Genomic DNA, 13,335 nt, shown 5'->3' with positions numbered 1-13,335 from the left:
CCTCAATGGGGAAAGGCTAAAAGCATTTTCCTCAAAATCAGGGATAAGACAAGGATGGCCACTCTCACCACTCCTCTTCAACATTGTATTGGAAGTCTTAGCCACAGCAATAAGACAAGTAAGAGAAATAAAAGGCATCCGAATTGGAAAGGAAGAAGCAAAATTCTTGTTATTTGCTGATAACATGACACTACATATAGAGAACCCTAAAGAGTCTACCAAAAAACTATTAGAATTGATCAGTGAATTCAGTAAAGTAGCAGGTTACAAAATAAATATTCAAAAGTCAGTGGCATTTTTATACACCAATGATGAACTTTCAGAAAGAGAAATTAAGAAAACCATCCCATTTACAATTGTGTCAAAAACTATAAAATACCTGGGAATCAAATTAACCAAGAAGGCAGAAGACCTGTTTTCAGAAAATTATAAGTCATTGAGAAAAGAAATTGAAGACGATACAAATAAATGGAAGCATATACTCTATTAATGGGTAGGAAGAATCAACATTGTTAAAATGGCCATACTACCCAAAGCAATCTATAGATTCAATGCAATCTCTATCAAAATATCAATGCATTCTTCAGAGAGCTAGAACAAATAAACCTAAAATTTATATGGTGCCATAAAAAACCCCAAATAGCCATGGCAATCTTGAGAAAGAAGAACAAAGTTGGAGGTATCACACTACCTGACATCAAACTATACTACAAGGCTACAGTAATCAAAACAGCATGGTACTGGCATAAAAACAGATACATTGATCAATGGAACTGAATAGAAAGCCCAGTAATAAATCCACGCCTATACGCTCACTTAATTTATGACAAAGGAGGTAAGAATATACAATGGGGTAAAGACAGTGTTTTCAAAAAATGGTGTTGGGAAAATTGGACAGATACATGCAAAAAAAAGAAGCTGGACCATCTTCTTACACCATATACAAGAATAGATTCAAATGCATTAAAGACTTAAATATAAGACCCCAAACCATAAAACTTTTAGAAGAAAATATACGCAGTAAACTCTCTGATATTACTAACAGGAATTTCTTTTCAGATATATCTTTTTGGGCAAGGGAAACAAAAGAAAAAAATAAACAAATGGGACTACATTAAACTAAAAAGTTTTTGTACAGCAAAGGAAACCATCAACAAAACAAGACAACCAACTGTTTGAGAGAAGATACTCGCTAATGATACATCTGATAAGGGGTTAATATCCAAAATTTATAAAGAACTTATACAACTCAATAACAACAACAAAAAACAGACAATCCAATTAAAAAATGGGCAGAAGACCTGAACAGATACTTCTCCAAAGAGGAAATACAGATGGCTACCAGACATATGAAAAAATGTTCAAGGTCGCTAATCGTCAGAGAAATGCAAATTAAAACCACAATGAGGTATCACTTCACACCTGTCAGAATGGCTATCATCAATAAATCAAAAAACAGCAAGTGCTGGCGAGGATGTGGAGAAAAGGGAACCCTCATACATTGTTGGTGGGATTGCAAATTGGTACAGCCGCTATGGAAAACACTATGGAGGTTTCTTAAAAAATTAAAAATGGATATACCTTTTGACCCAGCAATTGCACTTCTGGGGATTTATCCAAAGAAAACCAAAACAATAATTTGTAAAGATCTATGCACTCCAATATTCATGGCAGCACAATTTGCAATAGCCAAGATATAGAAGCAACCTAAATGCCCATCAACAGATGACTGGATAAAGAAATTACGGTTTATATATACAATGGAATATTACTCAGCCATTAAAAAAAATGAAATCCTACCATTTGGTATGACATGGATGGACCTAGATGTTATTATGTTGAATGAAATAAGTCAAACAAAGATAAATACCATATGATTTCGCTTATATGCGGTATCTAAGGAACAAAAAGAACAAACTAATCAAAAACAGACTCACAAATATCATGGACAATTTGGTGATGGACAGAGGGGAGGGGGGTTGGAGGACTGGAAGAATGGGGTGAAGGGTTAAAGAAGTACAAATTAGTAGTTGATAATTGGGCACAGGGATGGGGAGCATGGCAGAGGGAATGCAATTAACATTAATATGATGGCTAAGTGGAAGGCCAGGGGAGGGAGGGAGCAATTGAGGGGATCGTTTTAGGAACAATAGAGATGTCTAACCAATGTACTGTATACTTGAAACTAATTTAAATAAATAAATTTATTTAAAAAGAAAAGAGAGAGAGGTAGGGGGTAAGAGGAGTAAGGATGGAGCAGGCCCCTATGTAGCCTCGGAGAGCATGAGGGATTGGTGGTGGGCTTGCTGGGGAGCAGGCTTCCGGTGGGAAGAGCAGGAGCCAGCTAGCGAAGGGGAAGGAGGGGTACATACAGAGGCTCAGGGTGGGTGCACGCATGGCACCAGGAGGGCTGCCAGCCTGGTGTCTATGCCCGGAAGAGACAGGGGAAGCCAGAGGTCTCCCTAAGGGCTCTCGTGCTCTGCCCAGGGGTTTTCATAGCACCACAAAACATCAACAAAACAAGACAACCGACTGTTTGAGAAAAGATATTCTCCCACTTCAGGCAGGAGGCCGACATGGCCAGACAGACTGGAAAGGATTAAGTCCAGAAGAAGAGAAAACTCTCCGGGGAGTGTCGTGACAACGTGGCAGCTGGCTTCCTTCACAGCAAGTCATCAGAGAGAAGAAGCCACAGTGTCTTTTTTAACATAGTGTCAGACGAGGCATGCCATTCCTTCTGCCATATTCTACTGGCCAGACCAACCTGATATACTATAGTAGCGGACTACACGGAGTCATGTATACCAGGAGGCAGGGACCACTGTGAACCCCCCTGAAGCCTGGGAACCAGAAGGCACCTAAACGGAGCCCTGGCTGACATTCCAGAGGCTGGTGGTAGGATGTCTGGGGTAGCGCCCATAAGCTGTAGCCACAGATAACGAGAAGTGCCCTGCACTGAGGTCTCTGGAGTCTCCAGCTGCACAGGGAGAAGCCTGATGACTCTCGAGTCCGCATAGGGCAGGGACTGTCAGAGCCGTCCCCAGCCAGAGTGCAGAGGCCTCACTCAAGACAACCAACACTGGAGAGAGATGGAGAAGGGTCACACCTTAGGAGCAGTGCTGTCAGCCCTGGAGTAAAGGCCACTCCAGGCCCATCCTAAAAGAAATTAGAAATAAAACTGGAAAGGATTGAACTGACCAGAAGAAACTTAACTGTCTGCCATAACAAAGCTGGCAAAAGAAAATAGCACAGCACTCAGGAATGCAAAATCCACAGTAGCCACTGTTCAAACAAAATGCTAGCTATAAAAAGCAGGATAATTTGACTCATAACCATGACAGAAACCAGCCAATATGACAAAGATGACGGAATTAGCAGATACACATGTGAAAACAGATATTATATTTTCCACATGCTCAAAGATCTAAAGAAAAATATGAAAATACTGAGAGAAATAAGATGTTGAAAAAAAGAATCAAACTTCTAGAGATTAAAAAATACAATATCCAAAATAAATTTATTGTCTGAGATTAACATCAGATTAAATACTACAGAAGAAATTGCTAAACGTGAAGACAAAGCAACAAAAATATTCAAAATGAAGCACAGAAAGAAAAAAGACTGAAAAAAGTGAACAGTGCACAGTGACCTGTGAGACAGTATCGAGCAGTCTCACATGTATAGATGGAGCCCCAAGAGAAGGGGACAGAGAGGGGATAGAGTTTCTAAGTCCAGGGTCAGAGGCGAGATTTTTTTCAGTGTGGATATCCAGTTGTTCCAGCATCATTTGTTGAAAAGACTGAATTATCTTGACACCTTTGTTGAAAATCAGTTGACCGTGTGGATGTGGGTTTATTTCTGGGCTCTGCAGCTGACTTCATTCTGTGTCTGTCCTCACGCCAGGCCACTGCTACCATCACCACAGCATTACGCAGGCTTTGAAATCAGATAGTAAAACCTCTTCAACTTTGTTTTCAAAATTGTTCTAGTTTTCTAGGTCCTTCGTGTTTGTATATAAATTTTAGAAACAGCTAGTCAATTTCTACATAAAAGCTGGCTTGGATTTTGATTGGAATTAACTGAATTTATAGATTAATCTGGGAGAATTGATAGGATAGTGTTAGCTATAGATATCTCACAGATGCCCTTATCGGGCTCAAGAAGTATTCTTTTATTTCTAGTTTTCTGAGTTTTTATCATGAAGGGGTGTTGAGTTTTTTGAATGCTTCTCTGTACATACTGAGATGATTATATGGTGTGTTTAATTATGTTAATATGACGAATTACATTGAGAAATTTTCAACAGTGCTCCACATGGCTGCAAAAGAGGAGTCACCTAAGGGAAAGCCAGATATCTGAACCACCAAACCGCATGGGCCTCAGGGACCAAGTCTTAGCTTTGCAGGCACTACGTGTGACTCCAAAGACACAGGGACTCTGTCCGATGCTTTCTCCGCACCACCGATATAGACGTATAACCAGGGTGCCCAATGACTCACTCACTGACCGTGAGTGGTCGCTGAGAGTGCACGTGTAGTGACCCACCGACTGGCTCCTTCAGCATGCCTTCCTGAATGCTCAACAACGATGAGAAGGTTGCTTGGTGAGGACGGCACCAGGACAGGGGGCTGAGGTGGCTGCTGTACCACAACTGCCGGCCACCGTCACAGCAGTGGTCAGAGCTCGCCCCGATCTCCCCACCGATGCTGCTGGACAGCTAGCTTTGCCTGGCTGAGCCCTCGTTTCCTTGTGCTCTGTCCACAGCTCTGTCTGCGGACTCGTTCCTCCTTCAGCTGTGTTAGCACCGCTGCCCTTACTGTGGTCCACTCTTAGGCTGGTCTCTGACATGACCTACTGATCTTTTAAAATCAAATTCTGTGTTTCACTCACCCATATAACGTTTCCCCCTATGTAACTTTTTGTCGGCACCAGTCTCTCAGATCTTACTTGTCTAGACAGTGAGACATGAATTCATTAAAGCAATCAGATGCCAAAATTTTTCCTCACCCACCTTGGCCTTCAGTTTCCTCTTCCCAAGTTCTTATCACCACTGATGGTTTGATGTCTCAGAGCTGTTTTGAGACACCTCTGCTTTCTAGATGGCAGCTGGCCCACTTCCCTCAGCAGACTCAAGTATGGCAGACAAACCCAGCAAATGATCAGATCAGAGTGGGGGTGGTGGTGGTAGTGGTGTGTGTGTGTGAGACAGAGAAAGGGGCGTGGCTCTGGGTCCCAGGAAGCCAGTGTGCTCTGCCCAACAAAACACAAATCCTCATCCTGAAACTTTGACCCTGGCAACCAATGAACCCAGGCAAGACACTGGAAACAGTAAGAGAAGGAGCATAGTAAATGTGATCCAGTGTAAACCTGTTAAAAATACTGAAGACCTCAGGGTCTGTGAAGGGGTGACCCTTGCACAGTAGACCTTATATCGACAACACAATCCCTAACAAGCACTGTCACTTTCGGAAGCCCTGAAATCCTAATTAAAATGTCAATGTCCAGTAATTTTTATTTGATAGTATGATCATGGGTACATTTAGAAAATTTTGAGGGGCATAAAGGTTTTACCGCAATCATAATATTTCAGAGATTCATAAAAGGAATTTATCTAGTTTTAAAAGCTGAGGTCCAGAGTCAAATTTCACATTAGTCAAATACTAAGCCTACTTTATTAAATTTTAATTATAACTTTAAAAGAATAATCATATTATATTTTCTGAGGCAGGATAAAAAAAATCCATTCTTGAAAATAATCAAGAGTTGACTGAAACAAAAGAAACCCTTAAAATGCTAGAAACACTTAGAAACAAAACATTCCCGACTTTCATAAAATATATTATGTTGCATGAGTGTATTTTAATGTATTAGTTTGTAACATGTTACATGATGTATTGCTACGTTACTATTAGTTATTGCACTTACCAGAAAACTTGATCTCAGTTGAGTTAAACATAGTTTTCTTAAATATCAAAGGTCCTGATTTCTAAAACGAAAAACAATATAGAAAGATCTTGTTAAATTTTTTCCTCTACTGTTGGAGTCTAGTTTTATCCGAAAAACGTGTGGTTCTAAGGCCCGTACCCCTCCCTGTGAGCAGGTAAATCTGATTATGCACAAGGATCTCCGCCCTGCAGTCCAGGAAGCTCAGGTGCCCCTACTCGCACAGCGCCACCCAGGAGGCGAGGGCTATGCTGCTCCCACACAGAACCTGCCAGTGCACCCGCAGTGAAGGCACTTCTGAGGGAAGAACCAGGCCTCTCCGCGCATGGTGATGGCTCGCTACTGTGTCCCATGGCAGTCCAGTCCTCACTGCAGCACGCAGGGCTGTGCCATCACCTGCCCGCCTCTCCAGAATTTTCTTTCCGCTCCTCCAAAGCACGGCACTCCTTTTTGCCCTTAAGACCCTGGGGAGTCTCCTTGAAACCACACTCTCCACCCTCCCCTGTCCCTCTTCCTTTGCCTGGCCAATTCCTTCTTAGCCTCCAAGCCCAGTCCCTGGGTTCCTCCCTCAGGAGCCTTCCAGCTGGCCCCACAACCCCAATACTGTATCAGTCAGTCTGCTCTCCCCAGGAAGCAAAGCTGCAGAGAGGAGGGGTTGTGTTAACTGAACAAGTGGTGAGGATGAAAGCTGAACACTGAGAGGCCACACAGCTCTGCCCCGAACTCCCAGCACAGTTTCAGGAACCACAGAACCTCCAGCCTGGCACAGAATCTCCACTCTGGCTTGGCATCCACCCACCCAACCACCGACAGCCACGTCCACTGGGGTGTCCAGCCAATGTCCCACACTTTGCTCCACAGTGCTTGCTGTGCCATCCACCTGTTAGGTGGTGGGTGGTGCCCCCAGACCTGCATCGCCAGGGCATGGCTACTTCATCTCACATACCCCTCCCTTGCTCCCTGTTCCTGCCACTGGTGCCCTGATCTAGGGCGTCGTTTTTCTTCCTGCACTTCTGCAATGATGTGGTTGGCTCTCTGCCTCTAGACCTGAGCCCGTGGTCCCTCCTCAGACAGCAGCCTGCCAGCCAGTCACATGTATGTCTAAACCCTTCAGTGCCTGTCACTCATTCATACCCCACATTTCTACTGCTGGCCTGGGGCCCCAATCCAACCAATGAATGGGGTTTGTTGGGCCCATTTATAAAGTTTTGAATTAGTTGACATAATAAAAATATGGATTCTGGTTTCATTTTCAAAAAAGTAGACCTGGCAATTCTGTGCCTACCTGCCACATGGTAGCCATCAGCTGGAGCCGAAGGACAGTGGCCCTTGTCAGAAGGGACCTATAATTTGTAACCCAGCACACCCCACACTGTCCCCCAGTCCTGAGCCCAGCTCACTTTATTCACTGATGTGACTTGCCTCAGTCCCTGCAGGTCCTTGAATTTAGACCCCTGGACTCAGGCTCAAGGCCAAGCTCAGGCATGCGAGGCTCATGGTGGCCTGAGTCCCCTCTGACACTCCTTCCAGAATGTCACCCAGCAGAAACACTACTAACTTCCTGCACTGATGCTGCTGTACGCTGTCCTTCCCATCCCCAAGGTGACACCTATTCATCTTTGAGGATCCCACTGGGAACCGACTCCGGAGAGCAGGGTTCAGTGATCCCTCAGTGCTCCAGTAAGATCCCAGATGCCGCCATGTGTGGTTACTATTCTCACATCTGCTGTCCCTGCTGTGTGAGCTTGTGAGGTGGCCACTGTCTGAACTTAACCTTTGCAACAGCAATGGCCAGTGCAGCACATGGCACGTGGTAGGCACTCAAACCATTTGCTGGCCTTTACCATCAAAACAATCATTTCTTGATAGATGTGCAGCACAAATGAAAGAAGCCCCAACCCTCCTGTCCTGTTCTGAAGGACATGTTCTGACAACTTGAAATGGGGAAAAGCCAGCCTGCTCTTTGCGAAGAAGGGCTTTGTGGACAGCTTCTGGCCTCGGTCACCTAGACCACAGATTACGAGGGACCCAGGGAAAAGGTCTCTTCCTCATGCAGGAAGCAAAGTCATTCTCTCTCCGTGGCCTTTGGAGTCTCACGATCCAAAGCAGACTTGGCGAAGATCTTGGCCAACATGGTCAGGGCTCACCATCTGGCTGCAGCTGACTCCCCTGCAATAGTGTTACTTCCGACTTGGCTTATGACACTGGCCATTTACTCCAGAAGCAGCGTGAAACTCCGCGGGGTGGTCCTCTCTTTCCGATCAGAGAAATGCGATATGGGCGATATGTAGGCTCTGTCAGTGGAAGCCCTACCTGCTCAGGGCACTGCCCAGGGTCCTGAAGACACCTGGTCATCTAGATGAAAGACGGTACCTCCACCCCTGGGCAGCTTTTCTGTTGTGGGAGACACTCGCAGCTCCTGGCACTATTTTCTTTTTCTGGTTGAGGAAATCAAACATGAGTTTTGCCTTTAGAACCCAGCCATCATTTCCACGCCTGTGGAAAATGCTCATGCCGAACAGAGCCGGATGATTCCTCTCGCCTGGAAACGCAAGGAACAAGGCCTCTTCCGAGTCCCTGTCCGGAACTATTAGCAAGCCTTTACAAAATGCCACCCCGCACCCCCGCTTCGTCTCTTGTAACCGGGGTGCCAAGCGCTCCAGTGGCCTGCCCTGGAAGGAAGGCCGCATCGACTCTCGCCTGCAGACTGGCCCCCACACGCTCCTTCCACCCCTCCCCCCAAGAACAGGGAATGACGGCGGGTGGCCACGTGTGTCCCCCGCCCCCAGTCACAGAGAACACGGAAGCGGCGCGCGCTGTCTCGTTTCTGCCGGAAATGAACCAGAGGCCTCCGTGTGGCCTCGCGGTGTGGCCCGGGGACCGCCTGGGACACCGCTGGGCGCTGAGTCCGACCTCGCGCGGGCAGATCCGCCGTCCCCAGGCCCTGGCCGGCAGACGAGGGGCGCCCGCGGGGCAGAGTCCGCCCGGGAGCGTCGAGCTCGAGACGCGCCACTTACGTTGCTGACCGTCGCTGCCCAGCGCCCGGGCTCGGGGACGGCGCCCACAGCCGCCACGGCCCAGCACAGCAGGCACAGCGCGGCGCGCAGCAGCAGGAACCCGGCCAGTGGCCGACGGTGCGCGGCGGCCATCTTGACGCGGAAGCCACCTGGGCTCGGGATGCCTGTGCGCCGCCCGCACCTGTGCCGCTCCGCCTGGAGGCGACGGGGGTTCAAGCCCGGAAGCAGAATTCGGCGAGGCAGCAGCTGGAGATGGAGCCGGAGCGTGGGAAGGGGCGGGGGCGGGGCCGCGGAGAGGGCGGGGCTGGGAGGCGGGGGTCAGAGTGGGGCTGGGAGGCGGTCTGGTGAGCTGGCCGGTCAGGGCGGAGCGGAGGCGGGCCGGTCCGAAGTGGAAAACTCGGGTCCCAGACCCCGCCTGCCTGTGGTCCCACGCCCGGCAAGGAGCGCGGGCGGGAGTTGCGAGCTAAAGTTCTAACGCTCCGTGTGTCGCAGATTCTTGACTCATGCACGTGCCCCTACCCCGACCCTCCAGCTCAGGGGAAACAGATCGTCCTCTAAATTCATGGAAAGAGCCTAGAAAGTACTTTGAGGTCAGGGTCCGCTGTACACAAGGCATTGCTCAGGGAGCAGAAGGCCCGAGAGACAGTATTTTCAGAACACGTGAAGTTGCCTAATAACTCAAGGCTCAGAGGGGTAGGGCTTGAGTACCTGATCCAGCATTTTCGGCTGCGAAAGCTGAAAGTGTCTTGCTATCAGAGAGAACTTACTTAAAATTGTCGAATATAAATGATGTCAGAAGGGAGAATACAATCTGAATTAACATTGTCATTAACAAAAAATAGGATGGATTTACCAGTCACCCCATCGCTAGGTTGCATGTGCCTCCGCCCTCCCCAGCAAGCAGCAAGATCAGTTCGTCAGTAGGTATAACATGTCCCAGGATCACACGGGAACACCCACCAGAGGTCAGAAGGCAGGTCAGGTGGGAGGGGAAGACCCAGGATGGCACTTAAGTCCTGCAGGAAGAGTAAAGGGTGAGTTAGTTAGCTGTGGGGCCAGGAGTGGTTTGGAAAGGGTTGTCATTAAGAACATCCTGTGCCGTGGCCTAGGGGAACAGAAAGGCCTTCCAGATGGCCAGGTATTGGCATGAGATGGACACAGGCAAGATTGCAAATATTTAAACAGTACCAGTACAAGTCCTCCTAAGCCATGTCAGGAAGACAGCACAGACCCTAAGAATGTGGTAGCTTTTAAGCAAGGAAGATGGAGGGACGAGAAAGGTCATCTGTGTTAAAGTGGGCAATGAGCTGACCAGTTAAGAACATTTCAGTAATTTGTATGACTGGTTAAGAGTAAATTGCAATAATTCAGAGATGGTAGCTTCAAGCACTGTGAGGATGGAGACTTGGATAGGTTTCGCCAACATGAGAGATGGAGACTTTAAAAAGACTGGTGACTGATGAGATTTTGGGGCTTAGAAAGGAGAGGAGTGAAGGCTAGTACCAAGGCTTCTGGCTGGGACAGCTGAACTGTGGTGCATCCGAGGGATGAGAAGATGTGTCCGGCTCCCCTGGGATGGCCAAGCAAGGCTGTCAACTAGGCCTTTGTGGTAGTGTAAAGAGGATGAGATTGCTGAGGGAGACCGGGATCGTAGGAGAGCAGACTGGAGGCTGAACCCTGAGAAACCAAGGGTCAGGAAAGGAGGAATCAGAGCAGCTGGGTCTCAACCCTGGCTTTACAGGGAGTCACTGAAGAGCTCCACAAAATACCCAGTCGCCAGTTCTGGAAAGATGGTAGCAGTGGAGAAGGTGTTGTGTTTAGTCTACCCGATTCTACTATAAGCCTCCACTAGGATAGTATAACCCCAAACCCACAGGGAATCTGCACAACACAATCAGGACAACGTATACCCACAAAACTCCAAATATAGGTAGGTCTTATCAGCAGCTGGATGAGAGAACAGAGGGAACTATAGGGTATCAGGTGGACCTGAGACAAGGAGAATCCCCCACAGGTACTCATGGGAAATCCAAGAGCAGACAGGGGGCTCCATCCGGCTCAACTTACAAGTGAGGGCAAAAGGGCTTGGAGGAAATGTTTGATGATCATGCAGGAGTCCGGGCCTCAGACATTCTTGAATCTAACAAATGGAAGCTTCTGTCTGAAATGAAGTCCCACGAGGAAAAGAAACTTAAAATTCAAAATCAGCGGAAGAGTGACAATAGGAGCGAAGGAAAGAGAAGTTCCCGATAAAAGTGGGTTAGGTGGTCAGAGAAGAGATCTGAGCAAGTTCAAGGCTGTTTTCTTAAAGCAGTTCATGAAAATGAGGGAGCTGCAGAGTGAAGTTAGAAACTGTTCAGTTTAGCACTTCCGAAAAGTTCAGGAAAATTAATTTCACATAAGATGAGCAATAGCGAAGTTATGAGAATGTGGAGCAGAATTCATCCCTTCAGAGATGAAAGTATGCCAGAAAGAGGTGTCCACAACAGAGCTGAAAACTGTATCTTACTATCTCAAAACGAGTTTAAAAAAATTAAGAAAGAATAGGAGATATGAAAACTCAAAATAAAAAGGCAATCTATAGTTGAAATAGGAGAAAATATTTATAAACCACATATCCAATAAGGGGTTAATATGCAAACTATACAAGGAATTCTTACAACTCAATAGCAAATAAACAAAAACAAATAACCTAATTAAAAAATGGACAAAAGAAAAAAGACATTTTTTTCCAAAGAAGACATACAAATGGTTAAGAGGTACACAAAAAGATACCCAGCATTGCTACTAATCAGGAAAATGCAAATCAAAACCCCAATGAGATATTATCTCACACCTATTAGGATGTCTATTATTAAAAAGATAATAAATGAGATATTAAAGAGACAATAAATGCTGGTGAAGATGTGGAGAAAAGGGAACCACGTACACTGTAATGTAAGCTGGTGTGGTCGCTGTGGAAAACAGTGTGGAGGCTCCTCAAGAAATTAAAAATAGAACTGCCATATGACCCAGCAATTCGACTTCTGAATGCATATCCAAAGGTAATGGAATCATTATCTTAAAGAGATATCTGTATTCCCTTGTTCATTGCAGCATTGTTTACAATAGCCAAGACGTGGACAATCCGTATCCATTGACGGGTGAATAAATAAAATGTGAAATACATGTACAATGGGCTATTCTGCCATTTGTGACAACATGCATGACCCTGCAGGGCATTATGCTAAGTGAAATAAACCCAAAGGAAAGACAACTACTACATGGTGTCACTTACATGCGGAATTTAAAAACAGTTGAATTCATAGAAACAGGGAGGAGAATGGTGGTTGGCAGGGGCTGGGGTGGGGGAAGTGGTTGGTCAAAAGGTACAAACTTTTAGTTGTAAGAGGAGTAAGGTCTGAGGATCTAATGTATAGCATGGTGACTGGAGTTAATAATACTATATTGTAAATGCTGTCTTTATAATTAAAAGTTGCCCAGAGTACATCTTAAACATTCTCACTGTAAAAAAATCTGTGAGGTGATGAATGTGTTGATTAACAGATAGACAGAATCTTTTCTCATGTACACATATATCAAAGCATCACATTGTATGCTTTAAATATATTACAATTTTATTGGCTAATTATACCTCAATAAAGCTGAAGAAAGGAAAAAGTTTTCTACAAACTAGTTTGGAGTGATTTTCGGGACATACTGTGAAGTAAAAAAATCCAAGTGCAAAAAGTTTATGTGATATGTTAACTTTTGTGTAAAAGAAAGCGTGAGAGAAAATATACACCTGTCTGCCTATTTTTGCAAAACTAAACCAAGGAGAAATAAAGCTGAAACAATGAGGTGGGTTAGCTACAGATAGGATGAAAGCGTTGGAAATATGGGGGTAACACTTCTCCTAGGGTACTTTTTTTTGTTAGTTTTGACTTTTGAATCTTGTTAATGTTTCACATACTCAAATAATTAGAATAAACTCAATAGAGAGGAGCTAAAGGAAATAAAATTAGAAATAAATGAACATACATAACCATTTCAAATGAATAACAGACCACACATAAGGGAGAAAACAACTCTCTCAAGTAACGTTTTGAACATGATGTTTAGACAGTAAAACCTCAGACAAAAACCTCAAACTATAAAGTGACAAAAAGAACCACAAATACTAAACTCTAGCAAGTGCAGTCGTCTTTCATAGTTACATAGGGTAGCAAATCTGAGACAAATTTCTGCGTTCCAGAAGGAAATACATTGAGGACAATAGGAACAAGCTTTCCTTGATACAGGAAAGAGATCAAATATACACACGAGAAGCCGAGAATAAACTCTGTAAGTTTGGCTTGTAACTGATGATATGAGCATGAGCTCATCTTGCAGAATT

General features: G+C 45.3%; 1 protein-coding gene across 1 annotated transcript in view; it reads right to left on the bottom strand.

The window, feature by feature from the left end:
* The window catches only part of TMEM87B (transmembrane protein 87B), a 40,339-nt gene extending 31,087 nt beyond the window's left edge, over positions 1–9,252 (bottom strand). The window contains 2 exon segments of the mRNA XM_039872605.1: positions 5,926–5,986; positions 8,961–9,252. Of these exon segments, the coding sequence (XP_039728539.1) occupies positions 5,926–5,986; positions 8,961–9,092 (193 nt within the window). The 5' untranslated portion in view covers positions 9,093–9,252.
* Positions 9,253–13,335: the final 4,083 nt, after the last annotated feature.

Source organism: Pteropus medius, unplaced genomic scaffold (genome assembly GCF_902729225.1).
Source record: "Pteropus medius unplaced genomic scaffold, Ma_sr-lr_union100, whole genome shotgun sequence".
Lineage (NCBI taxonomy): Eukaryota > Metazoa > Chordata > Mammalia > Chiroptera > Pteropodidae > Pteropus > Pteropus medius.
The sequence above is the reverse complement of the archived record's forward strand: the minus strand, read 5'-3'. Positions and strand labels throughout refer to the sequence as shown.